The 23,869-nt window shown below is 35.9% G+C and overlaps 1 protein-coding gene across 1 annotated transcript in view; it reads left to right on the top strand.

Moving 5' to 3' along the window:
- ENPP1 (ectonucleotide pyrophosphatase/phosphodiesterase 1) overlaps positions 1-23,869 on the top strand; it is a 70,032-nt gene that overhangs the window by 19,995 nt on the left and 26,168 nt on the right. The window contains exons 2-11 of the mRNA XM_072813656.1: positions 12,277-12,349; positions 14,120-14,236; positions 15,056-15,181; positions 16,059-16,119; positions 18,064-18,161; positions 20,050-20,129; positions 21,138-21,257; positions 22,323-22,432; positions 23,334-23,399; positions 23,710-23,782. Of these exons, the coding sequence (XP_072669757.1) occupies positions 12,277-12,349; positions 14,120-14,236; positions 15,056-15,181; positions 16,059-16,119; positions 18,064-18,161; positions 20,050-20,129; positions 21,138-21,257; positions 22,323-22,432; positions 23,334-23,399; positions 23,710-23,782 (924 nt within the window). The remainder of the gene's footprint in view (positions 1-12,276; positions 12,350-14,119; positions 14,237-15,055; positions 15,182-16,058; positions 16,120-18,063; positions 18,162-20,049; positions 20,130-21,137; positions 21,258-22,322; positions 22,433-23,333; positions 23,400-23,709; positions 23,783-23,869) is intronic.

Below are 23,869 nucleotides of genomic sequence, written 5' to 3'. Positions count from 1 at the left end.
ACCTCCATACTGTTTTCCAGAGTCAGCCAAGAATCTTAATACATGTTCATATTTGAGGTAATATTCCTTAAGAGAGAAGGGTGGAGGAGATGGAGTCAGGAATAATCCAAATAAAAGTAGGATCAGTTGTCAGAAGTTGATTGGTAGATATTTTAGATTTATCAGGGACCATAGAAAATATTCAGTCCAATGTGGGAACTACAGATGATGTGGCTTCTTCTGTATCACAAAGCTCGAAGTATAATACACATCCTTCTTTGGATATAATGGCATGAGAGTTGTTGATCTTTTTGTGATTAGGGCCATGATTTTGCCATACTTATATTTTTAACTGAAAATGGTTAGGATTTAATCATTTCCTTGCAGTTTATGGCAAAGTAGTAACATTATTTCTATTTTTAAAGCCAGCCTTTTAATTTGATATTTTATTTTAACTTGTCCTAAAAAAGATTATTTTTCAGTTATCATTACCAGCTTTTATTGGCTGTAGATAGGAGCTTTTTTGGATACTTTTCTTTAAATGCTTGTTTAACTAGGATAAGTCTTTGAAAATCAGGGAATTGATGAAATGACTATTTGCTTAAATATCAAAGGTGCCAAAAAAAAAAACCCCAAAACATTTTCTGGACCACTAATTCTAGTTTGGGGAAGAATCTCGTAGTTTTATCAACCCAAGAGACTAGTTCAACCAAATATGAAATGTGTTTATTCAAAATAATTGTTTTGAACTGCATGTTCTTTTATAAGCATCTCCTAACAGATTCATGTGAGACTGAAGGCATTGCTGCTTTTCTCTGTCTTTCATGTACATAGTATCATACCTGAATGTTTCAAAATATCTATTTGCTGTTTTCTTTCTTTCTCACTTAGGAAAGGGTTAAATGGGTTAAATGTCCAGAGGTCCAGAGTAACACATGGTAGCATTTAAGAGAGCCAGTATTTAAAATAATAATAATTTAAGGATTTCTATTTTATGTCTTACTAAACTGTTCTACCTCCTTCTGACATTATTTCTCTTCTGTTTTTTTTTTTTTTAAGATATGAGAAAAGGAACTAAATATTCCAAAGAAGAGTATATGGTTTTTCTTTCTTTTTTTTTTTTGAATGATTTTATTTTTATTTTTATTTTTTAATAATAAATTTATTTTTATTGGTGTTCAATTTACCAACATACAGAATAACACCCAGTGCTCATCCCGTCAAGTGCCCCCCTCAGTGCCCGTCACCCAGTCACCCCCACCCCCCGCCCTCCTCCCCTTCCATCACCCCTAGTTCGTTTCCCAGAGTTAGGAGTCTTTATGTTCTGTCTCCCTTTCTGATATTTCCCACACATTTCTTCTCCCTTCCCTTATATTCCCTTTCACTATTATTCCCCAAATGAATGAGAACATACAATGTTTGTCCTTCTCCGATTGACTTACTTCACTCAGCATAATACCCTCCAGTTCCATCCACGTTGAAGCAAATGGTGGGTGTTTGTCATTTCTAATGCCTGAGTGATATTCCATTGTATACATAGACCACATCTTTATCCATTCATCTTTCGATGGACACCGAGGCTCCTTCCACAGTTTGGCTATTGTGGCCATTGCTGCTAGAAACATCAGGGTGCAGGTGTCCCGGCGTTTCATTGCATCTGTATCTTTGGGGTAAATCCCCAGCAGTGCAATTGCTGGGTCGTAGGGCAGGTCTATTTTTAACTCTTTTGAGGAACCTCCACACAGTTTTCCAGAGCGGCTGCACCAGTTCACATTCCCACCAACAGTGTAAGAGGGTTCCCTTTTCTCCGCATCCTCTACAACATTTGTGGTTTCCTGCCTTGTTAATGTTCCCCATTCTCACTGGTGTGAGGTGGTATCTCATTGTGGTTTTGATTTGTATTTCCCTGATGGCAAGTGATGCGGAGCATTTTCTCATGTGCATGTTGGCCATGTCTATGTCTTCGTCTGTGAGATTTCTGTTCATGTCTTTTGCCCATTTCATGATTGGATTGTTTGTTTCTCCTGTCTTAATATTTCTTATTTTATTTATTTATTTTTAAAATTTTATTCATTTATTCATTAGAGACACACAGAGAGAGGGGGAGGGGGCAGAGACACAGGCAGAAGGAGAAGCAGGCTCCATGCAGGGAGCCCGACATGGGACTCGATCCTGGGACTCAATCCCAGGTCTCCAGGATCATGCCCTGGGCTGAAGGCTGCGCTAAACCTCTGAGCCACCTAGGCTTCCCAGTATTTCTTATTTTAAAACCAATATTTACCCTTTTATGTTTGTGGAAAGTGACGAACTAGTATCCATGTAGCAGAGAATTTTTTTATCCACAGTGCTAGATATCTCTGTGAGGGACAGTCCTATGGCTTGTGAGGTTAGCTTGCTTGTAATAGAGAGGTCCTAGAAATACTTTAGCAGCTGGGTTGAGCAGGTAATAATAAGTAGTGCCTCATGCACGGATCTTTGCAGATCCAAAGGAACCACTATAGTGTTCCCCCTCTGTTACATTGTCATTAGTTTTCTGATTGGTCCTTCTAGTTACTGTTAGAAGCAGTGATTTGGTAGCAAATGGCCTTGTCCATTAAGACCCTGGGTTTGGTTTGTTTGTTTTGGTTTTATTGTCAATGTGTGTGTGTGTGTCTCAATAAATTGCTAGTTATTGCCTAAAAGCTCATAAAATGAGGGGCGCTTGGGTGGCCTAGTTGGTTAAGTGTCTGCCTTTGGCTCAGGTCATGATCCCAGGGTCTTGGGAACAAGCCCTATGTCAGGCTCCCTGCTCAGTGGGCAGTCTTCTCCCTTTCCCTTGCCCCTGCCCCTCCTCACTCTCTTTCTATTCCAAATAAATAAATGAAATCTTAAAAAAAACAAACTTGAAAATGACTAATTTCTCATTTGTTTTAGCACGTGATCCTCCTTCTGTCATTGTAGTCTTTAACCTATTCTAGTCAGAAGATAATAAATATTCCTATAATGATTTGTGACTCTTAATTGAGACTTGTTATTGAGGTAATAAAAAATACCACTATTTCAGTAAATTACGTTATAACTAGCATAAGTATGAGCATAAAGGACATTTTACTTAAGACAGTTAGCAGGGCAGCCTGGGTGGCTCAGCGGTTTAGCGCCGCCTGCAGCCCAGGGCCTGATCCTAGAGACCCAGGATGGAGTCCCACTCAGGCTCCCTGCATGGAGCCTGCTTCTCCCTCTGCCTGTGTCTCTGCCTCTCTTTCTCTCTGTGTGTCTCATGAATAAATAAGTAAAATCTTAAACAAAAAAAAAAAAAAAAGAAAGAAAGAAAGAAAAAGACAGCATACTAGATGTTCCCTGATACAGTACAGGCAGGCATTAATATTTCTTGAACAGAATTTGATGAGCTTGACCATAGAAAAGAGAGACAGAAATATAAGAGGTATATTTCTGGAGGCTATCATAAATCAGAAATAATATTTTGAAGTCAAAACTTCATTCTGTAAAGAAATTTTGCAGGCTTACATATCTTATATGCTGTGAATTGTGTTATAAATGTATTATATACATATTAGGTTGTATGAAGTTGGAACACTCTGTAAGATCTAGCTCTATTGTGTAATTATGGTGTATTTCCCATAAATAAAGATATATGTAAGTTGATCTCACTTTATCTACCTCAAGTTATAAAGGTGTTCTCAAACTTGAAGTTTCTCTAATGTTTTTGACAGAAGCAAATATAAATCATTTCTGGAAGAAAACACTTTCATCCCAGGCTTCATAGAATCCTGAAAATTCTTAACATCAATGAACAGAATGCAGTTAAAAACCACCAGGCACCCAAAGGAAAATAGCACCATGAGCGAAACCAGGAGAAATATCACACAACAGAAGCACACAATAACATCGGATGGTATTGTTATCAGACATAGATAGTAAAATTCTTGACTATTTTTGAAGAAAATGTAGAAGAAATAATAATGAATGGGAAGAAGGGTAATTTTTTGTGATCTTTCTTTTTGTGATGTTAGACGATGTCTTCTGAACTATCTTCCAGCTTACCAATTCTATTTTTCACTGTCTCTTCTGATGTGAAGCCTTATTACTGAATTTTGTTCATTTTTTATTTCTAGAAATTTTATTTGGTTCTTTAAAGACTTTCTAGGGCCACTTTTTGTAGTTTAAGGTTTTCCTGCTAATATCCGTTTTTCCTTTTATTTTGGATACTATGTGAAGAGATGACAATTTTCTAGAACTGAAGAAAGATACCAATCCTCAGATTTAAGTAGCTCATTGAATCTTATGCAGAATAAATATGAGAAATACATCAACACATGATAGAATAACATTGTAAAATGTAAACATAAAAATGAAAAATTTTAAAGGTATTGAGAAAAAGACATGTTTCCTTCCAAAGTGCAACAGACAGCTGAATTCTCAATAGCAATGATTAAAAGCATAAGAGAATGCAGTGATATCTTCACTGTGCTGAAAGAAGATAATTGTTGCCAGTTATTTTGGCAACATAATATATTATGGCAACATATATTTAGGTATATATTTAGGTATATACCTAAAAGAAATACCTATCAAGAATGAGAACAAAATAAAGACATATACACACTAACAAATAGAGAATCTGCCATCAGGAAAATTCTAAGAAATACACTTTAGGCAGAAGGAAATAGATTTCAGAAAATTCCATATGAAAGGTTCAAAAGAAAGTGTGTTAAAATGCATAAAGTCATAAATATTTGGGTAAATCTAAATGAACTTGTAATATAACAACAATGCCTTAAGGAGTTTGAAAATTAGAATACAAGTAATATTAAAAGAGAAAATCTATAAAGTTATAACCTACGTAGCCATATCAATAACTTAGGAAAAACAAAACAAAACAGAAAATTAAATGTAGGCTATGGAAGGAAATTAAAAATAAGACCAGAAATCAATAAAATAAAAAACATGTAAACATGTAGAAGATTGGTAAAGCAAAAAGTAACTTCTTTATAAAGGAATATTACTTCTGGTGAGCAATTAAGCCAAAAAGTAAAAAATGATAGAAGGACCACAAATACAGATCTACAGACACTGAAGAAATAACAAAGGGCTATTATAAATCACTTTATACCAATATATTTGAAAATGTAGATGAAGTGAACAATCCAAGAATAAAAACAATTTACCAAACTGACTCAAGAAAAATTAGGAAATGTAAGTAATTTTATAACCCACAAAGAAATTGAACCAGAAATCAATAAACTTCTTATACAGATCTTTCTAGGCCCAGAGAGCTTCACCAGTAAGTTCTACTAAACCTCCAAGGAAAAACTAACTCTGATCTTATACATCTTTACTGCTCATTTAAATTTTTATAATATTGGCATACTTTTACTTGATCTTTTTGTCATTGGTGTTCTGGAATTTTACAATGATGTCAATAAGTTTGAGCCTTCTTTGATTTATTATCCTGGATACTTGATAGAATCTTTGATTTGAAGATTTATGTATATCCTCTTGACCCACTGAGAAAACCAACTAGGTGTAATTATGTATTTTTCTTTCCCTCTCCCTTTATTTCTGTTGTGTTGATCTTACACTTTTTGTTTATCTCATTGTAGGCTTACCTCAGATGTATGGTGGTGAATCATGGCTGTTCACTAATATTTAAGAATGTGGGATTAGGGGGGTTGTTGGGTGGCTCAGTCAGTTAAGCATCCTACTTGATTTTGCTTATTCAGTGTTTGATATCTCCTTCCCTCATTTTCACTTGATCATTTATATAAATTGCTTTACATAAAATGTCACTGCCATTTGGGAGAATCTCCAATTATGTCAGACATAACTAAAATGATACTGAGTGTAGAAGAGGACAAGCAAAAGTTAGAACCATTTTTTTGAAAAGTTCTAAATCCATGCAAGCGGTTGTTCTAACGTGCACTTTGAACTCTGTAATACTTAAAAGTTCTTCAAGAATATGACATTTTCTTTGGTGTCCCTTCGAATCTCCTATGAAAGTTTCTGAGGATCTAACCTTCATCTTCTAGGAAAAAAAAATTTCCCTGAAGACTTAGCACTGTAGAACTGAGTTCTTACAAAGTTCTCTTCCGAAAGCATGTAGCTCTGGTCAGAGGTCAGAGGACTGATAGGCAGTGTGATCAGCCAACTTATCTTCACATCACATGGGCATTTATATTCCATCTGTCACAGTTGAATACCAAATCCAGCCATCTACCATTTCCTTAAAAAATGTTTTTCATGAAAAAAATGTTTTTCATGTATATTTATTGTAGGCATTTATATAAAGCAGATACCAAGACACTTGAACTGATTGACTTTGTCAAGTCAGATGAAGAAAAGGAGAAGTTTATGGTTTTCCCTCAAATTATGGTTAATGAAGTCACAGTTTGATTTTCAGTTCAACAATTATTTTTGAATGCCTACTGTGTGCTAGGCACCATGCTAGACATGGAGATTATAGAAATGCATCAATTACCCCTTTCTGGAATTTACAGTCTAGTCAGAGACAGATGAGTCTCATGGTGCATAGTGAGGGCTGTAGTGCTTGGGGGTGAGGAAGACAGAGGAGGACAGAGCATCTGCTGAGAATCAAGGAGAGATCGATCAGCCCAAGCTCTCATTTCACACTTGAACTCATACCAGAGCCTTCCACATGTTGCCAAAGGCTTTTTCTAGAATTTGAAAATCCAGTCATGTCACTTCCATATATAAACACCCCAATGGCTCCTCACTGACTGCCCCCAGGACCACAGCCCCCCTTCAGTCACTATTGTGTCTCCCTTCTGCTCCATGGCTTTACAACCTGACTGCCTGAGTTCAGATCTTTTCCATGTGACTTGTCAGCTCTCCACAGCTGTTTCCTTAAACTGAGTTAATGTCAATAATGTCTCATTATTGTAAAGATTAAATGATTTGGTATAAAACTCAGAAAAGTGCCTAGCGCATAGTTCTGGCGAAGTGCACTTTTTAGGTCATTACTCTCTGTCTCCCAGGCTGGTGCTATCTTCTGTACCTTTCTGGCTTTGCACGAGGTGTCAATTGCACGTCACTGCCATGTGATTTAATTCTTAGACTGCTACTCACCACTTGCTGTCTTTATCATCAACAGATTCTACTTATCAGCCTGATTAGATGGTAATCTAAGAGATTAGGGATTTCACCACAAAATTTTTTTTGTTTTATTTTTGTACTTACCCATAGAACTTAAATACAGCTCCTACTGCAGACACTGGGACATTTATTTATTGATGGAGGAGGAAATCCCTTTTTCTCCAAATTTCTCTTTATCAAGTATTTTTTTTTTAATTTATTTATGATAGTCACAGAGAGAGAGAGAGAGAGAGAGAGAGAGAGAGAGAGAGAGAGGCAGAGACTCAGGCAGAGGGAGAAGCAGGCTCCATGCACCGGGAGCCCGATGTGGGATTCCATCCCGGGTCTCCAGGATCGTGCCCTGGGCCAAAGGCAGGCGCCAAACCGCTGCGCCACCCAGGGATCCCAAGTATTTTTTTTTTTTAATCACCATTCTCTCCTTTGCTTCTCTCTACTGTGCTATTTGTGTGTTAACATTTTTTACATATTTCTTCTGTAGCTCTTGTCCCTTTTCATCGTAATCATTAATTTCCATGCCCTCCCCCCACCAGCTTCATTTCTCTGTCAGGATAGGAGTTACTAGTTACTTTTATTTGTCTCTGACCTTTAGCAAAGGGAAGGGACTGGGTACAAGTAGACACTCATATATGAATGAATGCTCAATAAAGAATAATACATGTTATATTAATGTCACTGTATTTGAGGGAATCTGTGTGAAAAAAACCGAGTGCTTTCTTTGTATCTATTTCTTTTGGTTCACTAAATGTCCAAGAAAGGCCTAATTATTTAAGTACTCCAACTGAAGAAGCAGGAAACTCTCAAATAAATATTCTTCTGATGTAGAGGTAAAACATTCCAACAATTTACTTTTGTGTCTGGTAGCTCCATGTGTTCAAAGATGAAATGTTTTGTCTCAAGTTTCTAAGAGAATATCAAAATATGAAAAGTACCTAAATTGATGTAGAGGTGAAAATGAGTAGTGAATCTTGACATTGCTTTAAAAAAGAATTTATTTGAGAGAGATCACACACAAGTGGGAAGGAGGGGCAGAGGAAGAAGCAGGCTCCTGTCTGAGCAAGGAGCCCGAACGAAATAGGGCTCGATCCCAGGACCCTGAAATCGTGACCACCTCATTACTTTTTTTTTTAAAGTTGACTCCTTGCCCACCAAGGGGCTAAAACTCAACATCCCAAGATCAGGAGGTGCGTGCTGTATGGACTGAGCCACCCAGGCTCCCCTAATTCTTATGATTTAAATGCTTACCTGTGATCAACTCTTCCCATACTTTTCCTCAAGATGAGACTTAATTGTAACAGAACCATTGGCAAGTTTGTTTTATGTTTAGTAAGAGTAGTATGGTTGTTGGTAATATATCTCCATGACTAAATTTCTTACAGTAATGAGGGAATGTGTATTTTAAGCCAATACTTTTCAGAATATAAATAAAGTTCTCCTACTGTGATTTTTGTTGGTAAAAACTTAACTGTGATTACTAGTAAAAGTCCTGGAACTTTCAGGTCTTCTTACTCCAACAAGTATTTTATGCCAATTTCAGATTTCTCCTTTTGATTTCATCTCCATTCCAAACTATCCCACTTCTGAGAATGTAGACTCTGAAATTCCTTTCAAGTTCATAATTTCCATTCTTCCTCCTTCTTTGCTCCCTCCCTCATTCCCACTCTCACTTTTGCCTGATGCCCTATCTTCTCTCAGTTGTCAAACATCTGTGTCCACATGGTCCCAAACCTGTTCAGCCACTGCAGCCACATTTTGACTCTTGTAAGCTTCTCTGCTCTGTTTCCCTTGCCTTTGCATCTCCCCATGCCATGTTATCTTTTGGTCCTATCCTTTCATTCCCAGCCTTGGAATTTCAGGTTATTTGTGTCCATTAGAATCCATGATTTCAGGTTCAGCTGGGCTCCCAGAGCTTGAAGGTCTTTCTACTCTTCCCATCTTGACTCAGCCTCCTTTGTTACCATGGCTTTGCAGCCATTCTTCATTTGTGATATCCTGTGCCTTCTCATTACAGAGCCCCAGCTAGACTTCTTCGTTCCCGGAAGATATTCTTACTTGCCCAAGGAGATTGAGGGGGTCCACCATCAGCTGCTTCCAGCTTCCTCTGTCTGCATCTCTGTTTTGTTTTTTAGTTTCTTCTCAGGCCTTCTTTTGACATGCCTATCTTTGAGGCTAACCTCCTGAGATTGTGTAGATTAAACTGACCTTTTAAGGCAGTTTCTTAAAATGAACTTATTTCTTGGTTCTTGTTTGTTTGTGTATTTATTGTGAAGACAAACATTTTTGAAATAGGCCGCCTTGGACAGCCATGTTGCCCATGCGTGAGAGCGCAGGCAGCCCTAGTTTTGCATGACTCAGTGGCATGCTCAATTTCAGTAACCACAGTTTAATAACACCAGTCCCCCAACAACATGGATCATTTTAGTTACTAAGATTTATTGTTAACTGTAAAGAGTTGCACAGAGTAGAGTCTTTGCTGCTAGCTTTTTCAGCCTGCAAATCACTGTGTAAATAACAGATGTGTATGGTGGTCTGTGACCAACTGGCTTTTTTAAAAGTCTGTGAGAGGCATCTGGGTGACTCAGTGGTTGAGCATCGACCTTTGGCTCACACAGTGATCCCTGGGGTCCTGGGATCGAGTCCCACATTGGGCTCTCCACAGGGAGCCTGCTTCTCCCTCTGCCTGTATCTCTGTCTCTCTGTGTGTGTCTCTCATGAATAAATAAATAAAATATTAAAAAAGTCTGTCAGTGATTGGTTACTATGCATGTGTTGGTCAGTTCACAGCCAGCAAAGCAAGTAGTTATGTTGCTTCTTTGTCTGCCGGTGGCAAACGTACATGACCTTTTATAAAAATGTGTAATTTAAAGAGAGTATTGGCCAATAAAGATGAAAATTGAGTAAAGGCAAAAAAAAAGTGATGACGCCAGAAGTGAAATTCAGTTCAAGTGTAAATGAGATTATGGAAGAAAAAGCCAACTGTGTGCATGTTAACACTGCCTCTGTTTAGCAGACTCCAGCTATGCAGCCAGAGGAACTTACATCAGTTTCCCTCGTTTTAGGCTTTGCACTTTAAGTATTGTGCAGTATCTCCAAGACTTCCTTTAGTATGATTTCTTGTGCCAGTGTCTCTTTCTCTGGGACATCCTTATCCTATCCATCCAACCACACTCCTCACTATGTCCATAAACTCACCATCACTAAGTTTAGAAAGGAATGTGGCAGGGTGCTGAGGCATGGAAAAGATTCTCATTCTGTATTGTAAGCTATATGACAAGAAAATAAAGCACTGTTCAAACTATTCTTATAAATTTATTACAATGAAAACTTTAATTCTCCAGGTTTTAAATTACAATATACTAAATACAGATTAGTTTTACAATTGTTTCATTTCCCTATGTGACAATAAGAGTGTTTAGTGTTTTTTGATAGAGACTTAAAAATTACTTTTCATATGTTTGTGTCAACTTATACTACCATCAAAGGTTCAGGGCAATCTGTTAGTGCTCTCTGCTGGTGCCTCGTTCTGTTTGCCATCATTTACCTGTTTGTTGAAGCTCTTCCTCGGATGGCTCCCTATTTTGATGGACATAGATACACTTAGGTTTTTGGTTTCCTAAGAAAAAAGCTTCACCTAGACCCTGTTGTGTTTGAAACCCACTATACTCTTGCTCTCTCTTCCTTTACCCTCATTTTCTTCTGAAATAAATTAGACCTGCTGATTCAGTTTGCCATTTCCTTTCTCTTTAGTTCTTGTAGTCACTTGACATTAGGCACCTCGAGGATAAAGGTCATGTGTGTTTTACTACTGAGTATCCAGTACCTAATATGGTGACTGGCATATATGGTCAATACTTGATATGTTTTGTTTGAGGGAGTGAGTTCAAAAATGCCCGTACCCAGCATCCACCCTGTCCCATTTACTCATTCCTCTTGTTTCTATTATCTCTTTAGCTTGGCTTTTGGGAAACACCAATCTACCTGTCCCCACTACATCCATTCCCCTTTGCATATTCTTTGTTCTAGCTAAAGTAGGCTGCTTATTCATTTGCTGCCTTCCACTTCTTCCTTCAGACATCCTAATGCTGGCCTTCCTCCTAGAAGTTTGCTCCATCATTATCACCTATCATGTCACACCATCATTTTCCCCTTTCAGAGCACCACCTAAGGACTTTCTCCATGAAGTCTTCTCTGATCCTCTCTCCAAAAACTGCAACTTTTCTCCTTCTTTAAATAACCGTGGAACTGCAGCTGCCTCCTTGGACCTGCCAAATATGAGCCATTTATGCTGTTATATTTATCTTTTGCCACACAAATAGAAGCTCCCTGAGGTATCTCTCCGTTCTTTCCTGTGCATAGCAGTCTTTACACATAGTTGGTACTGAATGCATAGTTTGTTGGATTTTCTGCAAAGCAAGACTCCAGGGAGCTGTCAAGGGAACTCCATTCCAGTAAAAATATTGAGAGTTGTTCTCTGGATTTTTTTTTTTCTCTCTCTCTAATTTTCAAATAAAAATTCTATTTGGTGTATCTACTTATTTTAAAAGAGTGGAGAATGAGAAAGCGGCAAAATGTTAGAGCTGGGAAGATTTTTAGAGATCCATGTAGTCCAGCCCTTTGATTGTATAAGTGAGTAATCTGATGTCTAGACTATTGTAAGTGATCTCCCCCAAGTTGTACAACCAGTTTGTGGTGATGTTTGGGCCCACATTGGAGTTACCCAGCCCTATCTAGTGCCTGTTCCCATGAGCAGCTGTGGGGCACGGGGCCTATGAGGATATTGTTTAGGTTTATGTAAACTATATAAAGGAAGCATCTAATATTCTCATGTTGCCTTTTATGGATTAACAAATAAGAAATTGAATCTCTAAATAGATTTTATTCCTCTCTCCTTTCCTTAATTAGTTCAGAATTCTCTGACTGGATTCATTTGCATCAACTGGGAAGTTTCTGGAAACATTTTCAATGGCACAGATTTGTTTGCTAACACTTGAATAAACTTTTTCTTGAACTCTAACATACATACAGAAAAATGCACAAAGCATAGCCATGCAGTTTGAATTTTTCACAAAGCACATGTATCCATGTGACCTGCACCCACATCAGGAAACAGAGCAGCACCAGCAAGTTTAGAAACATTTGACTAAATAAAAGGATTTTGAAGCTATATAATTTTCTTTTTTCTCTCTACAGGTATTGTCAGTCTGTGTGTTAACAACAATTCTTGGTTGTATATTTGGTTTGAAACCAAGCTGTGCCAAAGAAGGTAATTACCACAGTAATGAGTGTGCGTGCCTGTGTGCATATGTGCACATGTATTGCTACTTAGACTTCTTCAGAATGTGATTGAGAAAAGTGTTATGTCCTGATCTGTGGGTACTCCATAGTTACTGCAGATTTCATGCTGGTTTGAGCCTTCTTGAAGTTTTATTATTATTATTATTTTAGCCATAATATTGTATTTACAAAAAAAAAATATTGTATTTACTTGCAAAACTTCATCCTAAAACAACAAACAGGGGCTATGACCAAAAAAAATTAACCAAAGAGAAAACCACCAAAACAACAAAAAATAAATTAAGAACGGTGAAGCAAATAGGCAAATATGGCCTAGAGATTCTGGTGGTGTGCCCCTGGAGCCCTCTCCCTCACTTTCTCCAGGGACTCCTAGGGCACTCTTTTTTTCACAAGGAGTTAGTTACTGAAGCAGCCCTACAGTACTACTAGGTAATCACTTAGCATCATTGGGCAACCAGAAACTTAATGGTTACACGCCCTTTGGGCTTTTAAAATTATCGGCCTTGGTGGTCAAAAGCTACAATTATTCCTTTTTTTCTGTTGGATTTGCATTATTTTACAATGGATTTTTTCCTCACCATCCTGATTTTTTTAGTAATCTAATGAAAACCTATCTTTTTTCAGATATCTAGTAACAATTAAAACATAAAATTATTGTTCTTAATAAAAAGTTTTCCTTTCATATCCACCATTTATCTATTTAACAAAAACTTGCTAGTACTAACTATAGTCAAGCACCTTGTAGGGTGCTGGGCAAATTCCACATGTGGTCTTTGTTCTTAAGAACCTGGTAGTCTGGGATCCCAGGGTGGCTCAGTGGTTTAGCGCCTGCATTTGGCCCAGGGCGTGACCCTGGAGTCCCGGGATTGAGTCCTGTGTCGGGCTCCCTGCATGGAGCCTACTTCTCCCTCTGCCTGTGTCTCTGCCTCTTTCTATGTGTCTCTCATGAATAAATACAATTTTAAAATAAATAAATAAATAAATAAAAATCTTAAAAAAAAAGAAGCTGGTAGTGTAGTATGACACTGGGATATTAACCAAATACTCTGGTTCAAATGGAATTAAGTGATGGAGTGGAAGGACAAGGTTTTATACAAGCTTCAAACAAGGAAATCAGACCTTGACTGGGGAGTTTGGGCACCAGGCTGGATCTGAAGGTGAAATGGGTATTTTGGATGATGATGGGAGGGACAGTCTTGCAAAACATTCGCACATGGACATTACTTCTTTTATATACCAAGACTGGGGGGGAGTTAAGTCAGACATTCTTTCTCTTTCTGAAATGCTCAGATAATCACTTTTAAAATCTTACCTCACAAAACAAAAAACAAAACAAAAAACAAAACAAAACAAAAAAACAAACTTTACCTCACATTTTGAGATTTTAGAGAACTTTATGGCTGTGTAAGCCAAACTTCTCAGAGCATAACACATTCAGAACAAGTCCTTATTCTGACTTTTCTTTACCGTGCCATAAGGATTTAAATCTTATCAGCCCCAGTTGGGTTTGTAATAAATTTTAAAAGTCCTTTTTTCTATGGCAAGAGATAAAATCAAAACTCTATGCCTTCTGTTGTGCCACTTCCTATGTATATTTATGAAAATATTCTTAGGTAACTTTATTACCCCAATCTGTGTTTTCTAAGGTAGGATTTGATTTTATCTTAGGTATATTAGTTGATGTTTGCTTTGTGTTTCTATGATCAGAAACCTCTAACTTGTTATTCAATATTTTCAGTTAAAAGTTGCAAAGGTCGTTGTTTTGAGAGAACATTTGGGAACTGCCGCTGTGATGTTGCTTGTGTTGACCTTGGAAACTGCTGTCTGGATTACCAGGAGACGTGCATAGAACCAGGTAAATAAAAATGTTCAGGGCAAAAGATGGGGCCATGGGCATTTAGTAAAAGATCAAAGAAAAGTTCTGCATCTTTTAGGTATGTGATTTATCTAACTCATTTGAGATTTTTAAAAATTTGGCCTTGGTTTTTCCTTAGAGAAAAAATTTCATGTGTTTTGCCTTTGTTCAACACTTTAGGGCTAGCAAAACTGTGCTTGTTTTTAATGTACGCTGAAAGCCAACATAATCTAATTTGCACTTAAACTAACCTAAGGTTGCTTGAAATATATGAATCTTTTCAGTGTGGGCTCATTAAAACACAGTTCTTAGATAGCCACTTCTTTTTATTGAAGTATATAGTTGACACAGAATGTTACATTAGTTTCAAGTATATGTAGATGTCTACTTATACTTCAAAATAAAACCATCAGAATATGTAAATTTTCTCAGTTTGATTTGGACTTCTCTACATCTGACATGGGTATTTAATATTTAAATGAGAATAAACCAGATTGAGCTTAAATTTCAGAACCCTGAAAATGGCTGGTGGAAAAAAGCCAAGAAAGATCCGTATATGATTTGATAATAATAATATTTGTCCATGTTTCAAAATGATGAAATTCTGGGTTCTTTTAGTGACATAATAACAATTACTGCTTGCATGTTTTCTATTAGTTCAGATCGACCACTGTGGTGGCAGATTCTGTGAGTAACTATAAGTTATGAAAGAGCTCATTGCGTCTCATGGATTGTTCTCCAGAAGAGAGGCATTGTGTGTCCACTTTAGATGTATTCAGTTTGGACCATAACATGGATTTTGTTGTTCTTTGTTTCTAGAACACATATGGACATGCAGCAAGTTCAGGTGTGGTGAGAAAAGGTTGTCCAGAAGTCTTTGCTCCTGTTCAGATGACTGCAGGGACAAGGGCGACTGCTGTGTCAACTATAGTTCTGTATGCCTAGGTGAGGTTTCAAATGCCCATCTGGTTCCACAGCAGCCGGACATCCCCCTACATGGTGGCGGGGTTTTGCATAGGTGTTGTTTTTTTACATTAGGAGCCATATTTATTGACCAACTATGTTAGCTGAAAAAATACTTTATTAAAGAAAAATTCAAACGTGAGTAGAGTATGCAAAGAATCTTGTACCTATCAATCAGTTGAAGAATTGCTATTATCTACGCACAGCAAATCTCATTCTATCTATAGTTACTCACTCTGCCACTACCACCCCTTCATGTTATTTTGATATTAGCTATACATTTAATGATGCCTTGTGGAAAGATGACTTCTGCAGTCGTGGCTGACTATCATGTCCCAGGTTGCCTCGTAGTAAATGAGGACAGTGTCTGCCAGGTATTGAAAGAATAGATGTGAAATTACTGCCCATGATTGTAGAGTATTATGTAAACTGATGCTATTGTGATGTCTTGTCCAAGTGTTACAGGATTCTTTGAAATTAATATGAAGGGAACTAAGACATCAAGGATTTAGTACTAAAATATGTCGGGTGGATAAAAGGAGGGCTATAAATTTTGGCTAAAAATATTAACAACTAAAGAATGAAAAAGATGCCTTTAAGTTCTCACAAATTCAGTAATATGTTGTAGTCTTGCAATTATACATTTTTTTCTTCCTGGTATCAACTGGCTCTTATTTTTTTTTTCCTCATAGGCTCTTATTTTGCTTTCTATATGTGTTGTATTTCCCTAAAATCATGCCACATATTACCTATATATCTGGTTTATTTTGTTTTGGAATCTGTCATTGCCTCACAACATCACAATTATTGTTAACTGTTTAGTGTGTTCAACTTGTTTTATTTCTTGAAAATACTTTAGGAGAGAAAAGTTGGGTAGAAGAAACATGTGAGAGCATTGATGAGCCGCAGTGTCCAGCAGGGTAAGATATATTCTAAGATACTATTCTTTTAAGGTACTATTTTTTTTTTCTCTTTCCAAGTTGAAAAGATAATAATTCATTTTTGATTCATTAAATGTTGTTTTTAGTCAGGCCTTGTGGTCAGGCACTGATGGTGTAGAGTTGACTATGGAATGACCTCCCCCCTCTGGAAGCTCACAGAAAAAGAGAGGCCATGACTTTAGGTTTTAGTGTTTGTAAGCATTGAGTGGAAATCTTTTGTCCTTCTACTTGGGAAGGAAGGCTTTTTACTTTCATTTGTAGCTTTAAGAGTTAAACCTTTGGCAAATTACTTTATAGCTTCCTTTTTATTTTTTGTATTTTGGCTCACTTATAAATTTTGGGAATAAGCAATGTGTCTATCTGAGAATATTACATAATTTTTATAATTTAGGGATCACTGGGTGGCTCAGCGGTTTAGCACCTGCCTTCAGCCCAAGGCGTGATCCTGGAGTCCTGGGATCAAGTCCCACATCAGCCTCCCTGCATTGAGCCTGCTTCTCCTTCTGCCTGTGTCTCTGCCTCCCTCTCTCTCTCTCTCTCTCTCTTTGTGTGTCTCTCATGAATGAATAAGTAAAATCTTAAATTTTTTTTATAATTCATATTTGTTCTTTTTGTCCTTAAAGTATTTTGCACAGTGTCTTATGTGTACTAGGTAGGTCATTGAAACAATTTGTGTGGAATTCAAAGGGGGGAGTTTTATGAAGATGTTAGATATATTTATCTTGGCTCCACTTGAGATCTATTACCTCATATAATTTGAATTATTCGTCTTCAGAAATACATTTTTACCTTTTTAAAATAATGATATTTTTCCAAAGGATGAAAATTTTAAAACTGTACTTTTAGCTTACGTTGTTTGTGTATATAATTTATCTTTGCTTTATACAATGTATTTTTTTCCTTTGGGATGAGAGAGTACATTTTTTTGGAAACAACAGTAATAGCAGGTGCAAAAACTAAACCCTAACCAAAAGATTAAAACAGAAGAGACTTTTTTCAAAGGGAACTCTCTTATACCTTAAGCTGTCTTTTAAGTCCAAGGTATATTGGAAAATTTAGATTTAGTGAATTTTGAATCTTTCTTTCCCTTCTACATATTGATCATTATTTTTGATTTGTAATGTCGATCTTTTTAGTGGATCTTTTTAGTGGAAAAAAAATCCTTTCTTTACAATAAGATTATAATTTAGAACATGTGTTATTATACTGGAAGTTATACCAGTATATTTATCTGGTGGCACAAGAAACTTATATTTTATGTTGCTTGAATACAAATGATTTTATACAGTTCTGGACTATTGAGACCCTATGTAGCTGATTCTGGAAACTTCTAACTGAGCTATGGTGTAAGTAGTTCTCAAATCTCTCTACAAAATAGTATCTTTCAAATTTAGTAAATTTAGAAACTAAATATTATATATAATTTATCTGATATAAGGTACCATATATTAGATTCACATAGAAACAATGTCAGGAAGTGGTTGCTCAGGAAAAAACTTAATGGAAGCAAAAACATAATTTAGAAAAATCCTATTTATTAATATTTATATTCCTACAAATTGGGAAAATATTATATTTTAGTAGCATTTGGCCCAGTTTTTGGAATAGCAGGGACTGTGAATGATATTCTCAATACAGTGGCTCAAAATGGTAGAAGTGTTTGAGAAATACTATTTGATGATGTATGTATATATCATATATATACATTATGGAATGTATAAGCACATATATGATATAAATGTAAAATCTCCTTTATAAGGATGCTTGCTGAGCTTGTAAGTTTGTTTACTTTAGATTACAAAATGATCTCAGGGAGAAGTCTTCATTGGACTTTTGCCAAAGAAGGAGAAGAACTTTCATTGGATGTGTGTATGTTCCTTCTGCTTCTTTATACATTTGTTTCTTTTCTTTCTCATTACCCAGGTTTGAAATGCCTCCTACCCTCTTATTTTCCTTGGATGGCTTCAGGGCAGAATATTTACACACTTGGGGTGGCCTTCTTCCTGTTATTAGCAAACTAAGTGAGTAACTTTGGAGTTCCCTGTTGGAGGTGTCACCGTTTTCAGTGAACTAGATGAAGCAGACTTTTTGTTTTGTTTTGTTTTGTTTTGTTTTGTTTTGTTTTGGAAAAGTACTGGCAGAATGTGTTTTACCAAGCATCTCTATTGCGAAGTAGTTGAACCTGATGATAAGGAGCTAGTTTCCAATATTGTAATTACTTTGAAGCTGCCTTTTAACTACTTCTAAGATAATACAGTTATGTGTGTGTGTGTATATATATATATATATATACACACACACACATACATACATATATACATTTAGATCTCTATAGGCATGTATGTATTTTTTCTTAGAATTTTTGGGTTCATTTTGTGGAAAATAATAATTATTACATTTTAAAATAGAATTTCAAAAACTGAAAGTATTTCTGATATCACTCTAGTAATGTAGACACTGAATATTTCCCAGTTATCCTATAGTATCATGTAGCATCCTTCCAAATTTCTTTGCCTCATACAAAGCCTTAATTTAATGATTGTCCTATAAGTTATTGATGCAATAGTAGAACGGTCTTTTCTTGGTATTAATGCTAAAGTTTTAAGTCAAGTTAACCCCCAGTTTTATGGGTACCATTTGTATCATCATTGTTAATTGAAAAAGGAAAAAGATTGCTTATGGATCTAAAAATTGTGGAAATTTGCTCATTATCGGTGATCAATAGTTAAGCATTACAGTATAATACAAGACTGAAATAGAAGCAAATACAGTGATTTTAGTGTTCTGGAATTCTAAAATATTTATTAGACTCTTGAGTACTTGAGATTAGTTTAAACATTAAAATCACACTCAGTAAATACACATGTGCATTTATTTTACTTTTATGACAAAATTTTGGGAAAACTTTTTAAAAATTCAGTTTTTAATTTCTACCTAGAAGAAAATAATTTTTATAAATAATCATTTGACATGAAAAAAGTCCATAGCAAAAAGCATGCATGGGCAAGGAAGGCTCTGTTCTTATCAGTTAGGCCCATGGGCTTTGAAGCTTGAATCTAGTCCTTTGCAACCATTAGGAGGAAAGATGGCAAACATGGCATCTTGAGTTCAGAATTAAGGAGCTGTAGCTAACTATATGCGAAATTCAAAAAGAAATCAGTACACAATTAGCCTAAGCCCCAGCTTCGCATAATTGGGGAACATACTCTGTAATTCTGCACTGTTTGGAAGGCATTGAGATAGATCGACACATGCCAGTTCAGGAACATTTTTAGCAATGATGTACTGAAATGCTAGAATCATTAGTTTATGTGTTCTTTTTTCAATAGTAGAGGCAGGAGAAAAGGAGCATGACACCAAGGCTAAATCTGGAGCAGTCTGACTTCTGTGCTTTCTCTAGCTTAAAGCCAGAAGATATCTTTTATCTTTAGAGCCGTGTTGAGTTTGTCCTGAATTAGTTGGTTGTGGATTTTCAGATTGGGATACTGTCATCCCAGCTACTGTTTCACCCATGTTTTAATGTTGCAGATTTTGCTACCAGTGGAGTTTTTTTTTTTAAACTACCTCTTATAATTTAGGTATGTAAGCACCAAGTAATATCAGACAGAGATCTAGTAGGCATCCTCGTTACAAATGGTCCACCTAGAACTTAAGGTTATTGATGAGTATGGGATAATTATTTCAATGGCTTAATTATTTTGTTTGATATTTTTCCGAAAAAAATGAACTCTTAACATTGAATTTGAATCTACAGTGTTGCTTTATAAGTAGCCCTAAATTTTTATATGGTTATAAATTCCTCCTGGGTTAATTTTTTAATACTATTTAGACTTATTGGTAGCAAAGCTAGATGATGTAAACCGATTATCAATTGTATTTAATAACAATCTTTAATTTTTTCCCTTATAGAAAACTGTGGAACATATACCAAAAACATGAGACCAGTATATCCAACAAAAACTTTTCCTAATCACTACAGCATTGTCACTGTAAGCTCCAAGTTTCAACTTTTGTATGTTCACAGAAGTGAAATGTAAATGTTACATTTTTCGAGGGAATAATTAGACATCAGATCAGAAAAGGATAACTTTTCCAATATGTAGTTAAGCAAGGAAACCTAGTCTTTGCTCTGCCACTACTGCTGCAGTTTGGGGAAGGTCATTTTACCTTCTGGTCTCAATTTTTCCATCTTGAAAAGAGGTGACTAAAGTCTCTGAGAAATGATTTCTTGACTTCCTTTTGCCTTTCCAGTCATCTTGATGTTTGAGTTTAAGCAATCACTTTGCCTGACTCTAGACAGGATTACAATCCTGTTTCTGTTTCAAAGTTTCCCAATTTAATTGGAGTCCAGAAAAAAAGTCAAATATATTAGGCATTAGGGTTGAAGCCAGAAAATTAATTCCTGAGGTTGTGTTAATGCAAGCTATTCTCAGACTCAACTAAAACAAAGTTTATTCTACAAAAATACTTTACTCAGCAATGTGAAAGGAAAATAGAACACTCTTAAAAATTGAAGAGGTTATAGGGATGCCTGGGTGGCACAGTTGGTTAAGTATCTGACTCTTGATTTCGGCTCAGATCATGATCTTAGTGTTGTGAGATCCAGCATGAGTTAGACTCTGCTCCTTGTGAAGTCTGCCTCTCCCTCTGCTCCTCCCCCTGCTTCTACTCTCTCTCTCTCAAATAAATAAATAAATAAAGAAATTAATTAATTAATTAATTAAAATCTTTAAAAACATTGGGGAGGCTGCCTATTTATCTAGATCCTCATCCATAGCATTCCTACTTATTACATAATTTAAAACACAAATATTATAAAACATCTTGAGTGGTTGATTGTGTTTTGACAATTCCATTTCTTTGTTTTTCTCTCCTTAACCTATGTTAAGTTTCTTGTAGCTTTAATTACCTGTTTCTCTTCGATGATTTTGTTCTCTGAATTTATTTAACATTAAAAACCTCACAACCTGCATAAAACTTGTTTTTATATTTTTTAGGGACTTTATCCAGAATCCCATGGCATAATTGACAATAAGATATATGATCCCAAAATGAATGCTTTCTTTGCACTTAAAAGTAAGGAGAAATTTAATCCTGAGTGGTACAAAGGAGAACCAGTGAGTTGTTTGTTCATTTTAGCTAATAAAATAGTTTTTTTAAATTACTCTAATCTATTTCAATCACAGTAAAATAACAGATTTACTGAAGCTTTTAATAACCTACATCATTTATCATATCTGTGGTCATCCTTTTGGTGATGGAGATGAATGCTGATAATCCTAAATACAGCTTGTATCATTGTATAATGAGAGTAATTTTATTTCATAGCTGGGTTGGGGAAATTCTGAACCATTTTTCTTTTCTGCTTGATTCTACCTTCTTGTACTAGTAGTTTATAACTGTAGTCTGGGGGCCACATTTTGATCCACATATAACAAATTGTTTCCAAAGGAGGTAAACTTTGAATTCATTTATATATGCTAACTTAGAAGATTCTTTCTTGCTGTGATTTAGATGTGTTCATTGTATTTTTTAAAAATTGCCCCAGAAATTCTGTGGAGACTTTTTTGGATAGTCTCAATATTCCTCTTAGAAGGAAAAAGAGCATGATGTTTAATTTTCAGGAAATAAATTCAAATTCTAGTACTGATATTTAAAATTATGTGACTTTGGGCAATTTTTGCTATAGCTTGGTTTTCTCATATTTATCCTGTAGATGATACCATTAACTACCTCATGGGGTTATTGTGAGGATTATCTAAATTAATAATTGGGATGCTTATGGGGATATTATTTAGAACTATAATTGGCAGTAAGTACTTAATAAGTGTTAGTTATACAACAAATATGTCAACAAATTAAACAGATGAATATTTGGGAATATTTTCTTCTTTCAAGGGGAGCCCATTAAGTAGGTAGGGTTAGGGCTCTGAAAGTTGCAGAGGTTTTCAACTGATGGTGTCTATATTTTTTTAGACTAATTTAATCTCTAATTATTTCATTTCATTTTGCTGCTATTCAGAGTCCTATTAAGTGATTATTTTAGTCTCACTGCAGGAGCTTACTAACCTCAAAAATACTGTAGCACTTGAGAAGAGTGCATTGATGTCACATGAACATATACTTTCCTAACAGATGCACGGTTTTATAATTTTCTGAATTGCCTTCATTCTCTTCCCCAGATTTGGCTCACCACTAAATATCAAGGCCTGAAAAGTGGCACATTTTTTTGGCCAGGATCAGATGTGGAAATTAAAGGAATTCTCCCAGACATCTATAAAATGTATAATGGGTATGTATAGTTGTATTTTTTTTCAGAATAGCTTATTTGTTTTAAATCTCAGCTTCTCCTTGTTATCAAGTCTAAGTTCCAGCATTTCTGTGATGCGTTGGCTGAAAAATGAGAATGGTCAGAATAAGAACTCTATCTCAGCTACCTTTTAGGTGGAAGATAAGTAAGTTTTGGATACATGGATGGCCAGTAAAACTAGACAGTCTTGTTCTAGAGGTTTTCTAGAAAGTGCTGGTAATGTGTTGGAGTTTGCATTCAGATCTTTGGGCAGGAGGAAAAAATGAAGTTGTGGTGACTGACTCCAACTTTTATGTAAGAGTCACAAGTGAGTGAACTATCCAAGAGGTACCCTTTGTAGAATGTATCAACACATGGGTCATTCACCTGGAAGCAGTTACTGTCCTCAGAGAAATAATATCCTCAAGTAGATATAAGAAGAAAAATTTTTATTTTTATTTATTCATTATTATTTTTTAAAGATTTGCTTATTTATTTGAGAGAGAGAGAGAGAGAATGTGAGCAGGGGGCAGGGGGAAATGGAGAGGAAGAGAGTCTCAAGCAGACTGAGTGGGGAGCCCTACATGGGGGCTCAACCTCATGACCCTGAGACCACAACCTGAGCCAAAATCAAGAGTCATATGCTTAATAGACTGTGCCACCCAGGAGCCCCAAGAAGCAAATTTTTAAACCCAGTTACAGTTCTCATATGTGTAAATCTTAACCTTTGTTCCTTTATTGGGAAAAGAAATTTGAGTTTTCAAATAAAACTTTTACATTGTTTCAAACACAATGCAAGGGATTATTTTAGTCTTTCAGTGTTGTTTTGAGTAAGAAAAACACTGCCATTTTAAACTCAGACCATTGTCACAAATTGTTTCATTTTGCTTATCCTTAATTTTAGTTCAATACCATTTGAAGAAAGGATTTTAGCTGTTCTTAAGTGGTTACAGCTTCCTAAAGATGAAAGGTATGTAGAGGACTAATTTCTATGATAAATACTGCTTTGTTTTACAGAAATCACACAATATTTTTAAATAAGTTGCAAAAAAAAACTTTGCGATTGGCTCTGGCATCTTATATCCAAATGAATTTTTTTAATGTAGCTCTAATAGCCACATTTTGAAGAACTCCAAATCTGTAAATTATTTCTTAGGAAGTTTAGAAATGTTACCCCAGTGTTGTAGACTTTTTACTCACTGTCGATTGTTAAATTATTCTTTCCATTCTGTTTTACAATGTGTTTATAAAATATTACATTTTGATGCTGTTTGATTTAGACCACACTTTTACACTCTGTATTTAGAAGAACCAGATTCTTCAGGTCATTCATATGGACCAGTCAGCAGTGAAGTAAGTGCCTTTTTATCAGTGATTACTTCTAACTAAACCTTGCTTTGAAGCAGGCTTCTGGACCATTCTGTAAGATTCCATGATTCT

The sequence above is a fragment of the Canis lupus genome, chromosome 1 (genome assembly GCF_048164855.1).
Source record: "Canis lupus baileyi chromosome 1, mCanLup2.hap1, whole genome shotgun sequence".
Classification (NCBI taxonomy): Eukaryota; Metazoa; Chordata; class Mammalia; order Carnivora; family Canidae; genus Canis; species Canis lupus.
The sequence above is the reverse complement of the archived record's forward strand: the minus strand, read 5'-3'. Positions and strand labels throughout refer to the sequence as shown.